The sequence below is a fragment of the Lampetra fluviatilis genome, chromosome 4 (assembly GCF_964198595.1).
Source record: "Lampetra fluviatilis chromosome 4, kcLamFluv1.1, whole genome shotgun sequence".
Lineage (NCBI taxonomy): Eukaryota > Metazoa > Chordata > Hyperoartia > Petromyzontiformes > Petromyzontidae > Lampetra > Lampetra fluviatilis.
Genome location: NC_136278.1, coordinates 14,780,193 through 14,800,379, shown reverse-complemented (window position 1 = coordinate 14,800,379; position 20,187 = coordinate 14,780,193). Strand labels below are relative to the sequence as shown.

Genomic DNA, 20,187 nt, shown 5'->3' with positions numbered 1-20,187 from the left:
AGAACAGGAAGTGGTATTTGTGGAGCAGTTGACGAGGCTCATTTCGTTGAGTGTCGTTCTCGAGGGCGTCTGCTGCTTCAATTTGTTGTTCGATTTGTTCTTCTATTGTGGAGACTCCTTGTCCTGGGTCTGGGTCCAAGGCCTTCGTGGTTTCGGGCGGCTCGGTTGAAAGTTCCTTTTGCGTTACTATCGGTTGAGTTGCCTTGGCTTCATCCGAGGGTTATACGCTCTTGCCCTTGTGTTCTCCTTCATCGGTTTGCAGTTCGTCGGTTTGGCCTCCAGGGGGCGGTATATACTCCATGAGGGGACGGTCATTTGGTGATACTGACTCTAAGTCGGCTTCCTTTCGGTCTTCTCTCAGTCTGTTAGTCATTAGCTGAGTGATTCGAATTCCTGCTGGGAGCTCGTCTTCGTTCCTGATTGTCGTTGATAGGTCGTTGAGCTCTTGTGTTATCACTTGGATTCCCGTGGAGTCTCTCATAACGTCTTCATCTTCTGAGTCCCTTTGTTGCTCCGGCATTGACTGTGCCCAAATTTGTCGGGATTCAAGGTTCATAATGGGTTTCAGGCGATTCAGTAGCTCTATCCCAATGATCAGCTCTTTTCCGGGGTTCCGTACGACATATAGGGGATGGTTCATGTTGATTTTGTTGAACGTCAACTTCGTCATAACTTTGCCCAATGGTCGCATGTGGGTCCCTTCACATCCTGAGTAGGTAAGTTTACTTGGCATCATCTGTAGTGTTTCATTCTTCCTCTGGAGGGCAGTCTGGAGTTCGTCAAATAATTCTCTGGATATCATGGATATTTCTGCTCCAGTATCACAAAGGCCCTGGCTGGTCAGGGTGTCTTGCAGTATTACTTCCACGTGGACTCGTCCGACTGGTCCTACGGGAATCAATTCCCCCAGATGGTACCCTTTTCCCTCTGGTACCACTTCGGTGATTGCTTCGGGGCTTCTTGTCTTCCCTACGTTCACTTGGGCTACCTTTGCGCTGGGTGTGTACTCCTCCTGTGTGGGTATAGTTGGTATTCTTCCCTTCGCTATTTGCATGGGAGTCTTCATACTCCCTAGGAGCTCTTTTTCCATCCTAATGTGGTGAGCATATCGATTCCTGTTAGCTAACGGTGGTCTATGCTCTATTGCTAGTGGAGGCGGCAGTGGGGGACGATATGGTGACTGGTTTAGTGGGCGTCGGCCTCCGCGGGGTAGGTATGGCCCGTCACTCGCTTTTCTTCCTCCATAATTCCAGCCTCCGCCCTCTTCTGCATTCCATGGTGGTGGCGGCTGTGGGTGCCAGGTTCCTCTGGCCTCGTTCCTCCCCCCACGTGGAACGTTATTCAGCGTGTTGTGGACGGGTGTTGATTCTATTGGGTTAGGCGCCCTCTCCTGGGGGAATTCATGTCCACCCCGTGTGGCGCTAATATTATTCCTTGGAGATTCGCTTCCCTCCAGATCGAGGCATTCTTTATCTCTGGTGACGATGTGGGTTTTGGCTATGCTAGTGGTTTTCCGTCCGTTCACCCAGGCCGTGTGGGCCTTGCTTTCAATCTGGCGTAGGGAGGCAGTCTCGGGGTCCAACATCATTCCTACTATTCTCACTATTTCAGGTCTCAATGATTGGAAGAACATCACTTTTAAGACTGTCTTATCTCCCTGGGCATTGTCCACGTCCCCTGCGTAATATGCTTTCTTAAGGCGTAGGAGATAATCTCGTGGGTCTTCGTCTACACGCTGGGTCATCAACTTTGCCGCGTTCAATCCTTCGGATAGTGTGGAGTATTCCCCAAATCTCTTAACTACTGCTCGGCTCAATTGTTTAAAGTCACTCTTCACCCTATTTGGCAGGGAGGCTACCCATGGTCTGGCGGGTTCATGTAGGCTCCTTGATAATAAACATGCCTTTTCTGCTGATTTACCCAGACCCCGGATCTTAGCCTCCTGTTCTACTGTAGCTATGTGAGTGTGTATATCCCTGTTCTTGTTATGTGGATCGAAATAGGGAATTCTCACGAGTGCTTTGTCCATTAGTTTTAGTGTCTTACTGTTAAAAGTGTGTTGTTCGTCATCAGTGGTGTCGGTTCCTGAGGAGTGCTCACTTGAGCTACCCTTGTCTCCACTATCACTGTTGTCATGTTTACCGTGTCTGTGTCGTGATCTCCCTCTGTCCGAGGATTCGTATCTGTCCCGTTGCTTGTGTCTCTTGTTTTCCTTACGTGGGTCTTGTGATTCGTGCTTGTGGGTTGGTGTGCGTGATCTCCTTGAGCGGTGTCTATGTGGTGAGTGTTTTTGTCCTTGACCTTCATGCTGCCTACTACGTGTGTGGTGCCTGCTAGGTGAGGTGTTGTATTTATGTTTGTCTCGTGCTTCATGGTTATCGGGATTCCTGTCTCTGTCATCTGTGGTGCGGGTGGTTTTGCGTGGGTGATTTTTACGGGTCATGCGTCCCTCTGGTGAGCTCTCTCTGTTACCCATGTCGTGTTGATAATGTTTACGTGAGGTGCGTCTCTCTGGTGAGCTCTCTCTGTTACCCGTGTCGTGTTGATAATCGTCAGAGGAGTCAGTGTCAGATGAGCCGTCACCATCACGGTGGCTCTGCTTAACATAACTTTTGTAGTGCCTTTTGCACCTGTAACGTGGGTCAACTTGGCTCGGTGATTTCTGCTTATCCCATGGCTCATGCTTGTGTGATGTGCGTCTCTCTGGTGAGCTCCTGTTACCCGTGTCGTGTTGGTCGTGTTTGTGCGAGGTGCGTTTCTCTGGTGAGCTGTCTCTGTCATCTGCATCATGTCGGTCATACTTGCGTAGCATGCGTCTGCCTGGTGTGCTGTTTATGTCATGTTTCCCGTCTTGCACCAGCTCCGCCCTTTTCCGCCCTCTCATTACAGTGTATCCTGATGACTTAGGGTTAATTATTTGTCTCTCTCTAACGTTGGGGTGGTCGGCCTCATGTTTTCCCGTTTGTATTATTATTTCCTCTTCTCTCTCCTCGACTTGCGAGGGTGTTACTTTATCAAAATTGCTTTGCACAGTAGCCATACTCATTGTGGGATCTGGCCCTGGGCTACGTCCACGTGGCTCGGAGTGTGGTAAATTGTTACTCCCGTATGTGTTCTGTGTATCAACGTCTGGGTGTTTCACTGGTGCATTTAGTGCGGATTCATTCTCTCTCACGAGGGCGTGCAGACGCTCTACCTGCTCCATTAAGGACAGTTTCTCTTGTCTTTCCCTTTCAAATTTTTCCTCATTCCATAATCTTTCTCTGTCTGTCTGTGCGAGGAGATACGAGTCTACCCTCGCTATTTCTGCAATTTTTACGTCATGTTTGGCTTTGCCACATTTCATCACGTCCTTAAGTAGTTTCCTTCTATGGGCCTTAACATCTTCTGTATGGCTCCCCTCCCATATATCTCTCTGCTCCGTCTGCTGGCTAGCAGTCCGTCCAGTACGTTTTAACACAAATTCCCGATATTGTTTTTCCATAGATTCCATCTCCTCCTCAGAGGTCCACTCTGTATCAGTGTTATGCGTTGGTGTGTCAAACTCAGAATGTTGTGGATCCTGTGCCATCTCTATTACGTAGTGTGGTTAATAGACTTAAGAGTGTATCTTAATTCTAACATCTCATGTGCGGCGTAAGTTACTCTAGAATTCCCCTTCAGAGCACATATAAACAATTGTATCACAGGATGCGTCAGTTCAACTCGAGCAAATAATCTCAGCCCAGCTGTCTTTGTTATACTCTGCTACTCTGGTATTTCCCTTCAGAGCGCGTTTTGTTTGTATACCCCCGTTTACAATCACAAGGCAACGTTAGTTCACAACACTTTGATTAACACAACAGTGATTCGTTCCTGAATTCATGCATAAACTGTCTGCGAGAGATCCCGGGCGACGCCCCCATTATGTTGTATATGTTGGTTATCAAAATTTGTTATGTTGTATGCGTGCGTAGGTGAAATTATTATGTTGTATATGTGGGTTATGAATATTCAGTGAAAATAATAATAATCAAATGAAATTTGGCCAAATGTGTAATTATCCGGAAATATGTTAATTTATGTAATTATGCACATTTAATTATGCCAATTCGAGAGGTAATCGTAGTAATTATGCGGGTGGGTGTAATTATGATAATGCAAGTCGTTATGATAACCAGACCCCGCCTCGGTGACGAGGGTGGGTTATCGATCGGAATAAGGCAATTAATCGTATGCAGTTATGCAGGTGTGGTGTAAGTATGCAAGATTAACTTAGATTAACTCGGCATCGTTGTCTAGGTTCGTCTCATTCTCGCTTTAACATTCCCAGAGTGGGTATTCGTGGTTATATTTTAGGTCCCCGGTTCACCCCGTTATCGCTTTAACATTTACTGAGTATGTATTAGTGTGTTTATTAAGGTCACCAAGTTCAGATCTCAACGCAGAAGCAGATCTTATGCATAGATTTCAGGAAAGAATCACACAACCACTTCTGTATTAATCAATTTATTACTAATTCAACCTCAACTATGATATAGTATGCGAACTCTCAATCCCGGAACGTCAACACGGCATCAATACAGTATCATCAACGATTGTCTGATTTCACTTTGACAACGGCACATGGATCCCGCATAACGCGATGGTTGTTAGGGAGAGAGAGAGTCGTTAAAATATGCAAATACTATTCTAAGAAAAACCTTAACGTTAATGAATGATTATACTCAATATTGTTCACGCAGTACCGCACTCCTTATTGATCATACGCAACCCTTATCACGTTGTTAGCACCTTGGGTCACGGGACAGTTGAATATTCGGTAGAGGATGCGAGTACGTGCGGCGATTATGACTGAAAGATACTTGAAAGATTATACGGCGAAAAAAAACACAATCAAAAACAGTTATTATTCTTAAAGGCACCAATCTCAACAGATACATCGGCAGGTTATCTGACAACAGAATGGCTCGGAGTGAGGGCCTGCGACGGTGCTCCTTTTCCGAAGATCGTTATCTTATACCAAGTTTACTAATTGGGGACCAGATCACCTGATAAGGATCTGGTGGGCCACCACTCCCCACGTGAGCGTGGCTCGGCGGAAGGAGGTGCCAAGAATCAATTCGTATTGATGGATCTGTTGGGAATTTATGCGATTAAGAGTACAGCCCACTAAATATTAAAGATAAAAATTACGAATACTCTTATAAACGACGGATGGCCATCACTCGGTCTCGTTGTGATGCCTTCACAGCCACGGATGGCTTATGGGTTCGAGTGTGTTTGAGTGGTAAGAGTTGTCTTGAATAGTCAGTGTTCGGAGTCGGTTCTTTATGTCAAACAGACGCCTGGTGGTCGTGTGGTGAGGGGGCGGTGCGCGTCATACGTATCAGTCGCTCCCCTGTCACCGTGGTGAACTGGTTCGGATGCTCGTTGATACGCTGTCGCAGTTCGGAACCCGGTCGGTAGGTGGCGCCCACAGCTCGCTCGCAGCGTGCAGTGTTGGGTCGTCGACCAGGGTGAGCACGGAGCCTCGTCGCCAAACCGCGACCGTCACCACTCCGGCGGCAGCAGAGACCTCCGACTCGGCAGAGGTTGACCCACGCAGGCCGAGTTGAGCTGTCAAGCGGGTCTTGCCCGCCTGCAGAGGAGATGGGGAGCCGCTTGAGTCGAGCCCCGAGAGCCGGCTCCGGTGAGCCGATCGAACTCGGCTGAGTCCCAGACGAGCTGAAGATGAGTCGAGCCGACCCGCTGGTCGCAGCTCGCTCCTGAGTCGACCCTCCCGGTCGAGCTAAAGATGAGTCGAGCCGACCCGCTGGTCGCAGCTCGCTCCTGAGTCGACCCTCCCGGTCGAGCTGAAGATGAGTCGAGCCGACCCGCTGGTCGCAGCTCGCTCCTGAGTCGACCCTCCCGGTCGAGCTGAAGATGAGTCGAGCCGACCCGCTGGTCGCAGCTCGCTCCTGAGTCGACCCTCCCGGTCGAGCTGGTTTCCAATGCTCAGGGTCCTTTCTTTTATGCCGAAAAATCCCTTTTGGATCCTGCCCACAAGGCGGGGTTTCTTTCGATTTTTGCTGTGTCAGGATCTGTCCGTAGGTAGGTGTGTCCATGTGTGTGTCCGTATGTCCGTATGTCCCTGTGTGCATCACCCACGGTATATTCCGTTGTCATACTCCCTCCATAAAATCCACGAGCAAACAATCAGATGTTACAAATTGCCTCGAAGTCGTCTCTCTGTCTGGGTGCGATATTATCTCTTGTCTGGCCTTCTTCATGAACCAAAACACAGACGTTACAAATCGTCTCATAGGCGTCTTTGTCCGTGTTGCACGACCTGGAGGGAGGGGCAACACTCCCTCCGACCCTCACCGACGCACAAAGAAATGGTTAAAAAGTTTTAACATTTGTCCCTTACCATTTCACAGTTATGATTCTGTATGTAACCTAAGGTCTGTCGTTTCCCATCGTGGTGCTTGACTCAAGTGGAGGTGTTTCCCCGAGCGTATACACACTCCTATCCCGCGCTGCGGGGATACAAAGACGGCCGGGATCTCCCTTTCTCTCCGACCCTGGGTTTAACATCGCTCTTTTATTATGTATTTTATATTCGACCTGGTGGTGATTCATCCCGTTATCCTGGCTTTTCCATAAGTTTTACTTTTGTCTTTTCATGCATATGCTTATTATTATCAATTTATTTCCGATATCTTAGGTTAAGGGGTAAGTTTCTTGATCCTAGGAATTCGTATTCCTTGGTGTCTGCATGGTTATATAAGCGGAATATAGTTTACGGTGAATAGCGTTAACATTGATGTTATGTACGATATTATGTATTGTGATGTCTTTAACTTAACTTGTTTGTCAGGGCTTTACTGACATGAAGTTGCATTTCATAGCCCCGCAGTCTTTGCCCCACCCTATCTCTGCTCGCCGTTGTTGTTGCTGTCCAGCTGATGCCTTTAACTCAAGGCCTCATTAATTTCCGTCACTCCTTGTAGGTGAGGGCGGTTGAACCTTGGAGTCAGTTCTGGTTTTTGTCTGCCTGCTTCTTCTTGTGTCCCCTGACCCCGGGAGTTATTATTTCTACTTTTATGGCCTGACGAAGCCCGACTCGCTGTTGCTGGGCTGGTGGGTCGCTGGGTTGGTGTCATTCCCGGCTTTTTGCTTACGTTTGCAGTTCGCCGTGCTCTTAATTTCCTTCCCTCTTCAACCTTATATCGACTATTCGCTCCTGTCTGGGTGCGATTCAATTTTGACTTAGGAAGGTTCTGATTGTCATATGCTTCGGGTCGAGTTGTATAAAAAGTATTAAAGTATGGAAATAACATTTCATATTGACTTAATGATGGTGATGGTTCAGTAGGCGTAACTTGTGGCCTGGTTTAATTGGAGTGGGTGTGAATATCAATAACTTTAGCCTATCCTGTTGTTAAATTCCGACTTTAACGTTACTTTAATAGCAATACAGAATAATTTAGCTTTTTGTCTTAACTAGGCGAACGCGAACTTCTGGTGACCCACGCAGCCTTGTTGTTCAGCTGAGTCTGCATCCTTGAGATATACAACACTCTTATTCGTCTCACTGTGGCCATCCAACCTTCTGCTCTGGGAGTGTTATTCTTAATTTCAGGTCAAAGGCCCCCTCACGTTCAGACGTGCAGGGTTGTTTAAATCAGCTCCCTCCCCTGTGCACACAGCCTTGAGCTGACCCACTTCGTTTGACCACTCACCCTGGATTTATCTTTGCTCCCTCAGCTGCAGGAGGACAAGGCGTATTTCTACCTCCTCCCTGTGTGCACGTGTTCCAACTAGCTCGGAATCCCTAAACACACAATCAGTGATGATTCCTGGCTTTCTGTGGTTGTGATTTAGACAAAGGCGCCTCTGTTCCCTTCCATTGCCTTTGAGTTGACACTGCCCTATTATTCGCCCATGTGCTGAGGTCATAGAATTTGTTTTGACTTCAGTAATATTAACATTCAGTATTGGATTAGCAAATGGGCAATGGTTCATTGATGTAGCTCGCAGCCTGGTCTCCAATTTGAGCGAGCGCGAGGATCGATAATTTAGCCTACTCTGTTGTTGAATTTCGAATTTTGACGTTACTTTAAAACCATGCAGGATGGTTGGGCTTTTTGCCTTAACTATGTCTGGCTGACTCTCCCACTGTCTCTGCCGCCTGCACGGGTGACATGTGCCCGTTCATCAGGCCTTATCTTTCCTTGAAGCAAGGTTGCAAATTCTGCCATCCTAGCCCTCCTCCAGTTCATTACTTAACAACACCTGGTGTTTTGCAGTTTGCTGCGCTTTGGTGTGTTTTCATTCATTAAAAAAACAAGTAAAAAGATAATATATAAAAATATCATCAAACATTATTAATATCAATTTTGGAAGAAGGGTTAGTATACAACATCTTCACCTGAGGACGGCTGCTTGCGTTGTGGCCGAAACGTCGTGAGAATTATTTTATTATGTTTTATTTTTTATTATTTTATTACTTCCCTTCTACGTGACTTTACCGAAAGAACCAAGAAGATGAATCCCTGCAGTCACGAAAGCTTTAAATCGAAATACAACACCAACCGGTTAGAACACCACGCCAACACAACACCAACCGGTGAGAACACAGGAACACAACACCAACCAGTTAGAACACCACGCCAACACAACACCAACCAGTGAGAACACTACAGGAACACAACACCAACCAGTTAGAACACCACAGGAACATGACACCAACCAGTTAGAACACCAGACAGAAATGAACGTGTAGAAGACCTTCACAACCAATGATTCATAATGTTTTGGTCTGACTGATCGTGCAAGCTCTTCAATATGCACTGGATGTACCACAGAGGACACATCATTGTGACCTCTTCTTAAAATTCAATCTCACATCACCTGATGCGAGAAGAAATCGACATTGGACTCTGTTCATCCATAAAATCCTTTTTGGCAAATGTGCGCTATACTTAGCTAATTAATTTACTCCATTGTCAAACCCAGGAAAACCTAAGACGTCTAATTGCCTAACTATCCCTAGGATAAGAATTGGAAGAGGCGACAAAGCCCTTGCTGTTGCAGCACCAACGTTTTGGAACAACCTCGTTTCCTATTCTCTGGATCTTTCGGTGAAGTCACGTAGATAGGTTCAAAGAAAATAAATACGTTTCTATCGCAACACAAGCGGTCGTCATCAGGAAAAAAAAACGACCGCTTGTGTTGCGATCGAAACGTAGTTTTTTTGGTTATTTTCATTGAACCTATCTACATGAAGTCCTGCAGTCACGAAAGCTTTAAATCAAGATTTAACCTTGTTTCCTCACTTAACATCATAAATATTCCTTAAAATATCTTGAAGCAGAAGATTGGTGCTGGAAACAACCGCATTTGCCAATGTGATTTGTAACGTTGATCCTTACCTATGTATCGATAGGTAAGGATTTAATGTGCATTTAAATTGAGGGTGTGTTGTCTTGGTGTGCCTTGGGGCTGTTGTTTTACTGCCCTGCCCAAATTTGGATGTAGTGTTGAAACATCGTCAGGAATGTACAGAATGTACTTGTACAATATGTACAAATACAGTATCTAATAAAATATTTTACTTTTTCTTAGTGACCGGCTCGTCTTTTCTTTACTTTTCTTTATCACGTTTGTGTTTTGTGTTCTTTGTAGTAACTTGCTTACCTGCCCCTACTGGACATCTGTGAAAAAGAGCTTCATAGCTCATCGGATTCTGATTATGAAGTGAAATGTGTCGTACAGCCTCCTCCACCAGACACAGCCGGTGAAAAATGTCGTCGTGCGCAAATGTGCCAATGATTGACTGCCTCCGCAGCACCACAAGTAAAACTGGATATCTGTGAAAAAGTGGTAAGTAAGATTCCGACAGCTAATCGGATTCCTTCAGCTTAAACAAGATTCTGAATGTTGGAGCACAATCCACAATTATGGCAACTACCCGATTATGCTGGTTGTAACTACCAGCAAAATGCCCGTGCTCTTAATTATTCAGCGTTGTGTGGATCGCTCTCCAACAACCACGCCGGTGGTGCTGCTGCAGTAAGAAATTGGCACGTTTGTGTAAGCGAGAGTTCACCGACGATCGCCGATCAGTGGGATAGGCTCCGCCGCCTGGGCCATCAACCAATCAGAGGGATGAGCCAAAGTTCAAGGGCGGTGCTCAAAGGCCCTGGGGAGTAACCATCTAGAAGGGTCGGGAAGGGGCGTGGCTGTAGGCGGGGCTTCGTGACGTAGGTCAGGGGATATAAGGGGAAGCCGGAAGGGGCTCGGGGTCAGTATGCGGAGTCAGGGAGCGTGACCACGTCTCGCGCCTCCGGAATGCCAGCGGCCACGTGGCGGGCCGGAGGCTTCCTCCTTGTGAGCCGCCTGTCAGCGGCGCGCAGGAGCGGGTGTGAGAGAGCTGGCGCGAGCGACAACATCTAACCGCGCGGGAACGGGAGTGCAGCCGTGTCAGAGTGAAGAGCGCGGAGCTGTCCAGCTGTCAAGGAATGAAAAGTTACAGATCGTCGTCGCAGTGGTTTATTACATTTGTTCACGTGACTTTATTAACTGCCTGTACTGGTTTCGATTTAAAGCTTTCGTGACTGCAGGGATTCATCTTCTTGGTTCTTTCGGTAAAGTCACGTAGAAGGGAAGTAATAAAATAATAAAAATAAAACATAAAACAATTCTCACGACGTTTCGGCCACAACGCAAGCAGCCGTCCTCGCCTGAGGACGGCTGCTTGCGTTGTGGCCGAAACGTCGTGAGAATTGTTTTATTTTTATTATTTTATTACTTCCCTTCTACGTGACTTTACCGAAAGAACCAAGAAGATGCCTGTACTGGGTGGAGGGTTTACGCCAAACATTTTACTCACCAGAGCCAACTCAAATATCATTTTAGAACCTGAGACAGAATGAACTAGACCAAGGCTCCATACTCTTTGGTTCTTTCGGTAGTCACGTAGGTAGAAAAAAATAATAGATCACGACGTTTCGATCGCAACACAAGCAATCGTCTTCAGGTGAAAAAGAGGGGGAAATCTGCTGAGGCAGGCTGTTTATAAAGGTTTAGCGATGGGCGGGGCAGCTAATGTAAAATGTAAGCTCGGCGAGGGCCAGAGGTCAGCCGGGGCCCGGAAGTTTCCTTGTAAATGTAAGCTCGGCGAGGGCCTAGCTTGGCTAGGAAATTTGAGAGTCGGCTAATATTGGTAGGTAGGAAGGGAACATCAAAGCAGTTAAAACTTTACCTGGTTGATCACGTCTATCCGATGATTGTTTAATTTGTATTCATCTTCTCGGTTGAAGTTTGTGTTTATAAATCTGGATGGCTTTATGGACAAATCTTTGATGGCAGCCCGAAGGTTTGCAGAGTACCTTGGTCTCGGAAAATACTATCGTGTGAGCCCACCGCGTTTAAACAATGATCAGCCACGGCAGAGGTATTGGTTCTGCCGTGTTTCAAGTCTGCCTTGTGTTTGCGAAAAACGGTCCGAGACATGTCGCTTCGTTTCCCCAATGTAACTGCTACCGCAGACACAACTTAGTTTGTAGACACCAGGGTATTGCATGTCAGGAATCACATCTTTCACAGATGGGATAAAATCACGGATTTTGTGTACTGTGTTGAATCGAACCTGGATCTTGTGTTTGTTAAAAATTTTGGAAATATTTTTGGTAACCCCTGCTATGTATGGCAAGGTGATGGTTTTTATATGTTATATTTCGGCTTGGGTCTAATTGTCTACGCTCAACTGATGGCTGTCAATGACCACGGTCGCTTACGTTATGGCAAGCTTCGGGGCCACTTCTGGAGTCGTGGAGTTCTGCTATTATTAGTACATTTCATAAAAAGCGTGTTTAAAAAAAAAGTTTTTAAAAATATTACTTATTCACCTGAAGATGATTGCTTGTGTTGAGATCGAAACGTCGTGATCCATTATTTTTTCTACCTACGTGACTTTACCTAAAGAACCAAAGAGTATGGATTCCTGCAGTCACGAAAGCTTCAAATCAAGATTAGACCAAGGGTATCCGAGGAACACAGCACGAGCTAGTAAACACTCGAGCTCCCAAAGTCAGAAAAAAGTCCAGGGAACAAGCACACAGGTATCCACAACACGAACCCCTAGAGGATTCTTCAGCTGCGCCACGGTGGTGAGATGTGAACTACCTCGTCTGTGATACAGGTCATGGGTTTGATCCCAACCCTGACTATGCCTGCTGTATAGTTGGAGTTTGTGTATTTCTCTCCCTGTGGTCGGGTAGATTTTTATCCGGGTCTTTCGTTTTTCCCTCCACATTTAGAACCAACACACGTTAAGATTGTTTGGCTGCTATAAATTTCCACGTGACGATAAGCCACTTCGTTGAGCTATCATGTGGTCAGGTCGCTTCTGAAAAAGAGCTACATAGCTCAGTGGGGGCCTTGCCTGGTCAAATAAGAAGTTTCTTTTTTTAGTTTAACACAAACACCTCGAGTCCCAGAGGATCCCTGGAGCTGCTCGTACCAGTCCAGTCCCCTCCTAGGAGGCAGCAAACAACAATAAAGCATGGCTCCTACCACCAGCACCAGGCCTGCCAGCCTGGCACAGCAGGCAGATCAACCCAGCTGCTGCTGAGGAAAAAAAACGGGTTATTGTTGTGAGCATTCAATAAATTATAACAATTAAATTGTCGACTGTTGGAAGACGACAGGAAGGAGTTTGGCAAACGCTGCCATGGTTACCATGGGGAATGCCGTGTGATGCGGCCCAGTGGGAAACTTTGTGCAGACAATGGCATGGAAGCCCACTGACCCATACACACTTTCCAAGTATATAATATATTAACTACCACACACCCATGACAGTGATTTAATTCGATGTTTTATTATAATACCATATTTACACTTTTCCCAAAGACTGAGGAGAGGTGTTCAGAAATGCAATACCTTAAGGTCAAGACATTTAAACGAATGTAAAAAGCAACCTACAAATAAAAGAAGTTCAAAACACTTTTTATTATGATGCGAGATGCATGCATTAGTAATACAGAGTAAAACAATATGTCAAAGGTGGCACGCCCTACTTCACCAACACATCCACCCACAGGGCTCGCTGCCCGGCTTAAGGCAAAGATGCCAGTGGGGATTCACAAAAAGCTAAATATTACCGCAGACATTTTCCACAAAAAAAATAAACGCTAAACTAAATGAAATACCAACTAACATGTATTCATTCAATCTACGACCATTAATCTTGTATAAAAGCTAGTTACAAAACGTAAACGGCAACCAGCTATTGTTACTTTACCTTGGCTAGTGCATGTGCCATTTAAAACGGCACTGTTAACGTCTGTGTAGACATCTTCATGCGAATCAGTCTTATTAGATACGAATAAATCAAAAAAATTTGTACAAATATTCAAACCCATAACACGGAAAATCATTTGAAAGATTCAAAGATGTTTAAACCATGCAGTGCTTGGAGCGAGAAGTGAAAGTGTGGATGCTGCTGTGCTTCCCAGGGGACAACAAGAGAGAGCGGGAGGGGAGGCAACGTGGGCTGGGAGCGGCACAACAAGAATAACACGCACGAACCGGCACTACGGACGGAGTGAGGCATTCAAAAGCGTATCCTTCTGTTCTTGAGGTGTGACAAATTCTGTACGTGTTGAAACTGTACAAGTTGTTCTTTGCGCGATCATGAGGCATGACCATATTATGTTTGTCTTTGGACCTATCGAGTCAATGTCTACAATACAAATTATATTTCACGTGAAAAAAAGAAAACTCCCAATCTCAAATCAAACGGTAACTCAGCTTTTCCCCATCTTGGAGATGAGTTCATCACAGATCTTGGTCAATTCTTCAATCTCCTTGGTCTGCAAAAAACCCACAAGTTAGACAAAATTATACTTACTGTATTTTCCCGCATATAACCCACGGGGTAGACCACTTTTTACAAACAAAACTAGACCCTGCGGTGTATATGCAGGTGCGGGCTATTCCAAAAATATTTTACACGTGTGACGTCATAACTCGTTTAATTTTTCCATGGTAGGACTATCCACTATACACTTACCTTTGACTAAAGCACTGCTGAATAAACCACTCACACTAAAATTGCACATGTTATCACGTTTTCAAATATTCTAATTGTTTGTACAATGTTTACATTTGCCCATAAACTACGGTAATACTTTCAGTGGCTGTAGGGGGGTGCAAAAGTTTCAGCTGAGGCTATGGATTGCACAATGGGAAGGGCCTTAACAAGCGTCTACCAGACGCGGAATCATAATTGCTGAGCCCGTTAGGCCGCTGCCATTGGCTGAGCACTATACAGTCGCGACCATGAGCTGTGTTTCAAACTTCCAATGGCTTTGTTGCCAGGAGGCAATGGTGTTACCGTAGTGCTGCTATTGTCTGCGCAGTGCGCAATCTACCAGTGCTAAAACTGTACAGGGGTAACTACCGGTCCAGTAGCTGTAATAAGATGAGGTCGAATGCTGGTAAGCCTAACAGTACGCTTACTTATCTACCAGTTATGTGTTACTTATTTATTGGATATTTACTTTTGTTTCTTATTTACTGTTTTAAGTTCACTCATTTCCGGTTAGTTTGTTTTCTTTGTGCACATTATGATTTTAATGTTAACAATTGATAGTGGAATGTATTACAAATGTAAACTTCGTATTAATATGATGGAATTAAGCTGCGGTAACGACGTTAAAGATATGAATGCATGCGGGGTATATGGAGGTGCAGGCTATCTGAAATTTATTTTACACAAAACGCTATTTTTGCGGGGTATATGCATCTGCGGGCTATATGCGGGAAAATACGGTAATCACCTTCCTTTCAGATGCATAAACAAAAGCAAACATTTCATTGTCGAGGGAGGCACGCACATGTGCAGGGCAAGATCAGCAACATCACAATATGTTTAAATGAAAGAAAATGAAAAATGCAGATGTGAGAGAGAAACCAAAACAACGCAATTTAAACAGACAGCAGAAGCACGCAGACAAATGCACGCAAATAGAAAACAGAGGCATGGAGACTTGATAAGCACAGATATGAAGAGACGTAGGCAAATGGAAAGTGATACGGCGACGTATGGTATTTCCAACGGCTGGCTTGATACCTTCTGCTCCAGAGAGCGCTCCAAGGAGTCCACCTTCATCTGCTCCTTACGCAGAGAGGCCTGCAGCGCCGCGGTCTCCGCCTTGGCTTTGTTCCGCACCTGACTGATCTCCTCATTAGCCCTGTTACCAGCACACGCACAGTACAATGTCTCGCCCTACTGTCGACCAAGGGGGCATACATTCAACCCGTGCAATCTATTTAAAACTAAACTATGTTTTATTTTACCAACCAGTTAAGGGTCACAGAGCTGTATAGATCTTTTTCAGAAGCGACCTGGCCACAACAACGTCGTGGTTTATCACGTGGAAATGAATAGCAGACAAATCATCAAAACGCATGTTTCTAAAAACTGGCGGACCCGGAGAAAAATCCACGCCACCACAGGGAGAGAAACACGCAAACTCCGAATATAAAGCAGGCATCAGGGTTGGGGTAGAACCCAGAAATTCCTGAACACCAAAGGCGCACTTTTGGCGTCATCTGGTCCAACACCATGTGAGACTAGGCTCTAAGGAAAGCTGTCTCGGGTGTGGACCAATCAACTTCAAGGACAGTGCATACATTATCAGAGTTATGTTTTTTGTTTGCATTACGACTGCAGGTATTGTGGTCTATGCAAACATGACTCCTTGTAAAAAAGGTGTCAGTTTTGTTGCCAGATAGAAGGGTAAAAAACCAATTATCACCAGGTGAGGTAGTTAACATCTCGCAACCATCGTGAGATCTCTTTAAGCTGTGAATTTCCTTCAGCAAACTTGTATTTTTTTTTTGTTTATCAATCATTAGAGATGATGATGGTTATGTCTCCACAAGCAATGTCTAGATTTGGGTTATAAGCAAAGAATGATCCAGAGTGGTTAGCGTTAGAGTTCAGGTAACAAAGAATCACTGGATTTGCAATCATTTGACTAAAATATGGGGAACAAAATATATAAAAAGGGCATTGCATATTTTTTTAATAAACGTGAATGAGAATAAGGTGTATTGTGTAAGTGAAGTAATTGCTCCGATGTCAATTGTAAATGCGGCGATGAGAGGCATGAGAGAATGAGAATGGATCAATGTGGACCGCAGAAGTTACAGGAGGCAGCTTTGTTGACGGAAAACACCGCACTTAGACGATACGGCAAGGAACACGTTCAGTGATTTTCCTTTTTACAAAACATTCATTTTTGCTGACCAATTTGATCTGTACAATTGTCGTGAGCAGTTAGGTAAAAGGCACGAGTTTTGGTTGTGTGATCATCATTCTGCCTAGCTTGGAATGATGAGCACTTCTGATAAAAAGCATTGCAGCAACTCCGATGGAGGCATGTGGCCGAGCTAGGTGTGTCATCAAAACAAACTATCACACATTTCCGTACATACTGCACAGACACATTTACATACAGATACATGCACAAGCAACAACTGCCATTCGCCACCCAGTGGCGGTAATGTAACCACAACGCTTGTGCCAGGCTAGAAGTGCCACGCCCTGTTGTATACACACATATATACATACTAGCGGGAAGTACCTGGCATTGCCCGGGTGAAAAAGACACATACACACACACAAAGACATTGACCCACACACACATATGGGCTCAAACACACACATCGACTTACACACACACACATATCGACGTACACACACAGCGACTCACACACACACACAAACAAATTGACTTACACACTCACATGGACCCACGCACACACAGACCCACACATCGACTCTTACACACACATCGACGCACACATGGACTTTATTATAATTGTAATATTTAGTAACTACATTTTTTAATATTCGTTTTCTACACACACACACATTTTTATTTTAATATTTATTAACGTAATTTTTTAATATTAGTTTTCTATCTACGTGAGTTTAGCGAAAGAAGCAAGAAAATAGTACTTACTTAACAGTGCTGTGGTGAGGCCTAGTCCCGTGCAGAGCCCCTGGCCTCGTCTAGATTACCCAGCTGGCCGAGGTGATACCTTGGTAGGCTGGGCCGCCACCCCTCCCCAACCATCCCCCTGCCCGCTCTACAGTAACAGTACGTAAGCTCTATAATATTAGTATCTACCGACCCTATAATAGTAATTGCGTACATTGGGGTGGGGGGGAGAAGAGGACATCACACTTTGAAGAATGTACCTCAATTGTGTGTTTTTGTTGCATTTTAAACGCGAATGAGAATCCCCCCCATCACTCAACGCGTGTGCGTCGCTAGGGGCGCGCATGCGCAGACGCGTGCTTTGGCGCGCTGGGACGTACAAAGTAATAATTCACTAAGAAAAAAAAAGAGCACTAAATTGCTAATTAGGCACCACGTATAGTGTGCGGTGCGGGCTCCCGGTGAGGGAGCGAGAGAGAGTGTCACCCAGCCAGGGTTACGTTGGGGCATGATAGTAAGTTTTTTTTAAACGTGGACCCCACCGTTCGCGAGCCAAATCCTTCGCAAGTTTCGTCCACACACAGACAGACAAAAAATTACGTTTATAAAAAAGATAACATACACACATGTCCATATACCAACATACACGCATATATACCTGTATATTAAAACACGTAGTATATACCTAAAAAAACCCGTATCTACTATATAATACACACTATCACTCAAATGACGATCAATAAACATCCACGGTATTAATTTTTTCCTCGTCTCCATCGAACATCCATTGCTTCCCGGCCCACCGTCATCTGGTGAGGAAATGTAAATTTACGAGAGACACGTTGTGCGAGAAATCACCCACTTGTCCAGTTTCTCCTCTGCATGGGCTTTGAGGGCTTGGTAGCGCTGGTCTTCCTTTTTCACGCGCGTCAGGGCATCCTGCGCACACTTCTTCAGTACCTCCTCATTCTAGCAAACGACACCAGGCACACACAGACACCATATGGGAAGTCACGGTATAGCAATGAAACATTATACGGTAAGTCCTCGCTTAACGCTTTTTTGCAGCAAGGCGGTTCTTTTATTAGGGAACACTTTTCGCACAACGCCGAACAAGCATCGTTGTCATGCGGTTTCTGAGCGGTGGACGACATACTACTTTCTCGAGCTGCGCGGCTGAGCGGAATGATACAGCATGCGGAATGATACAATACACAGCGTCGTACCCTTATCTCAGTCCTGTCCCGCCATGAGATGACTGCGGGCTGATTTACAGTGCACATGCGATCGGTACAGTAATTCCTCGCTTAACGTGGCACTTTCAGGAACGCATCTACCGTGCTAAACGATGGATTCATGTACATGATCTACGAAACCAGGCACTATTCTATTCTTGCATACGGCAATATGTCCAGGAGCTCAATATGCCAATGTCGAGGTCTGATGCTGGCCATGACGAGAGGGCTTCAGTAGAGTTTTTGTCGTTTTGCTGTTCCACCTCTGTTGAAGGAGGGCAGGCGACAATCATTTACTGTATGTTCCATAGTTTGGGTTGAATGGTCACTATGGTGGCTCGTGTCTTTAATTATACATTTAAGAAGAGATGTGTGTTTGATGGATACGCCAGCAATGTAGATGAGGAATGTCAAAGCCAGGAGGAACTAGGCACTGCGGTGTACTTTGTGGTTTCAAAAACGGTCGCTTATTTTGTTTCAAACAAGCCGCTGTCCGTGTTTACCTTTGGTGCGGTGAGGACCGGGATCGCATTCGCGCCGCAACAGGTTACTCGCTAAACAATAGACTGAGTCACAAAAGTGTCCTACAAAATCTCCGACATGAAACGACACAACTAACGACAAGCTGTTCACTTGTGGACAGGCACCACAGTCCCTTGATGACACGATATATCCGCCATCTAGCGACAAGGCAGGAGCTTTTACAACATGAGTGATGTCTCCAGCCCCAATCCCTTACTGGAGGAGACTCCGCAAAAACGGGTCTAAAGATTCAGCGAAATGCTCCTGAATAACATGTAAATGATCACTAGCAAATGGGTAGACAAATGCTTAATTGCAGTTGTGGATTTGTTGCGTTTCTGCTGCAAAACACAACGCACGACCACGTGTGCAGCATCCGTGAGTGACACCCTGAGTAACGTGGACACGTGTTCCATGCGCGAGCCAAGGGCAGGAATAAACCACACATGTTTAGTTGAGCGTTTTAACACGCGGATTATAAAGCCTTTACCTTCTGATAACCCTCCAACACCTCCTTCATCTTCTCGTATCGGCGGAAGAGTTCTGAAAAGGACTTCTCCATGGAGCTGGAGTCGGCCAAATACTGTTCCTTCTCAGCCATCTCCTGCTGAATTTTCCTCTCCATCATGGCCTTTTCCATCTGGCTTTCCTCTACGCAGCAGCCACAAACGGATATGGGATTGCTTTGATAGTTTTAAAATAGTTATGACATTGATCAAACGTAATTAGTCGTATATTCAAGCTGCAGAACAGCTTGGTAACTTGGCTATTATCGTTACAAATTTTCCCCATCTCTGATGTCCAGTGACTTGGGGCATAGTGGACACATCAGTGCAGTAAGTAAATGTACTGCACTAATATACCCATCCTCCTCATTGGCTGCACATGAAGGGGAACACTGTGATAGTAACCCCATTGTAATCCACACACAGCCACCACTGTACATTGTCACACACAAACAAGTCCTACAACAGTAGTTTCAAGGGGAATTCCTTCTCATCACTATGGCTTGGAATTCACCGCCCTCCTTGCAATACTCCTAACAGTTGCAACCCCCTCTTGTGGGGCTACATAGACCATTTAGCAACAGATTAAAGACTGCATTGGTTCAGCTGCAGAAACCAAGTTGCAAGAGTGGGAAGGAACCCTAGTGAATGTGCACAGGAGACGGTGGGGCTGACTAACGAGGGCAACAACACTGGATTGCAGTGGGTGCTGTCTTCTCACAGAGCTCGTAAAGTGACAAGAAAGACGTGTCAACCACACACAGAGAGCAGTGGCCAGCACCACTTAAACCACTCTCTCTATTAAAAATAGTGGCCCAATAAAAGTAGTTTCATGATTATTAAAATAGTTTAATAATTATGAAACAATTTTTATTTTACGAGGTCAGCCCCACTTAGCTACATAACTCCTTTTCAGAAGCGACCTGGCCACAAATGAGA

The 20,187-nt window shown here is 45.4% G+C and overlaps 1 protein-coding gene across 6 annotated transcripts in view; it reads right to left on the bottom strand.

The window, feature by feature from the left end:
* Positions 1 to 12,962: 12,962 nt before the first annotated feature.
* Positions 12,963 to 20,187, bottom strand: part of TACC2 (transforming acidic coiled-coil containing protein 2) — a 61,855-nt gene continuing 54,630 nt past the window's right edge. For all 6 annotated transcript variants that reach the window (XM_078855649.1, XM_078855645.1, XM_078855647.1 and 3 more), the window contains 4 exons: positions 19,233 to 19,393; positions 17,848 to 17,954; positions 15,107 to 15,227; positions 12,963 to 13,844 (listed from right to left, as the gene is read on the bottom strand). In XM_078855649.1, the coding sequence (XP_078711775.1) occupies positions 13,779 to 13,844; positions 15,107 to 15,227; positions 17,848 to 17,954; positions 19,233 to 19,393 (455 nt within the window). In that variant the 3' untranslated portion in view covers positions 12,963 to 13,778. The remainder of the gene's footprint in view (positions 13,845 to 15,106; positions 15,228 to 17,847; positions 17,955 to 19,232; positions 19,394 to 20,187) is intronic.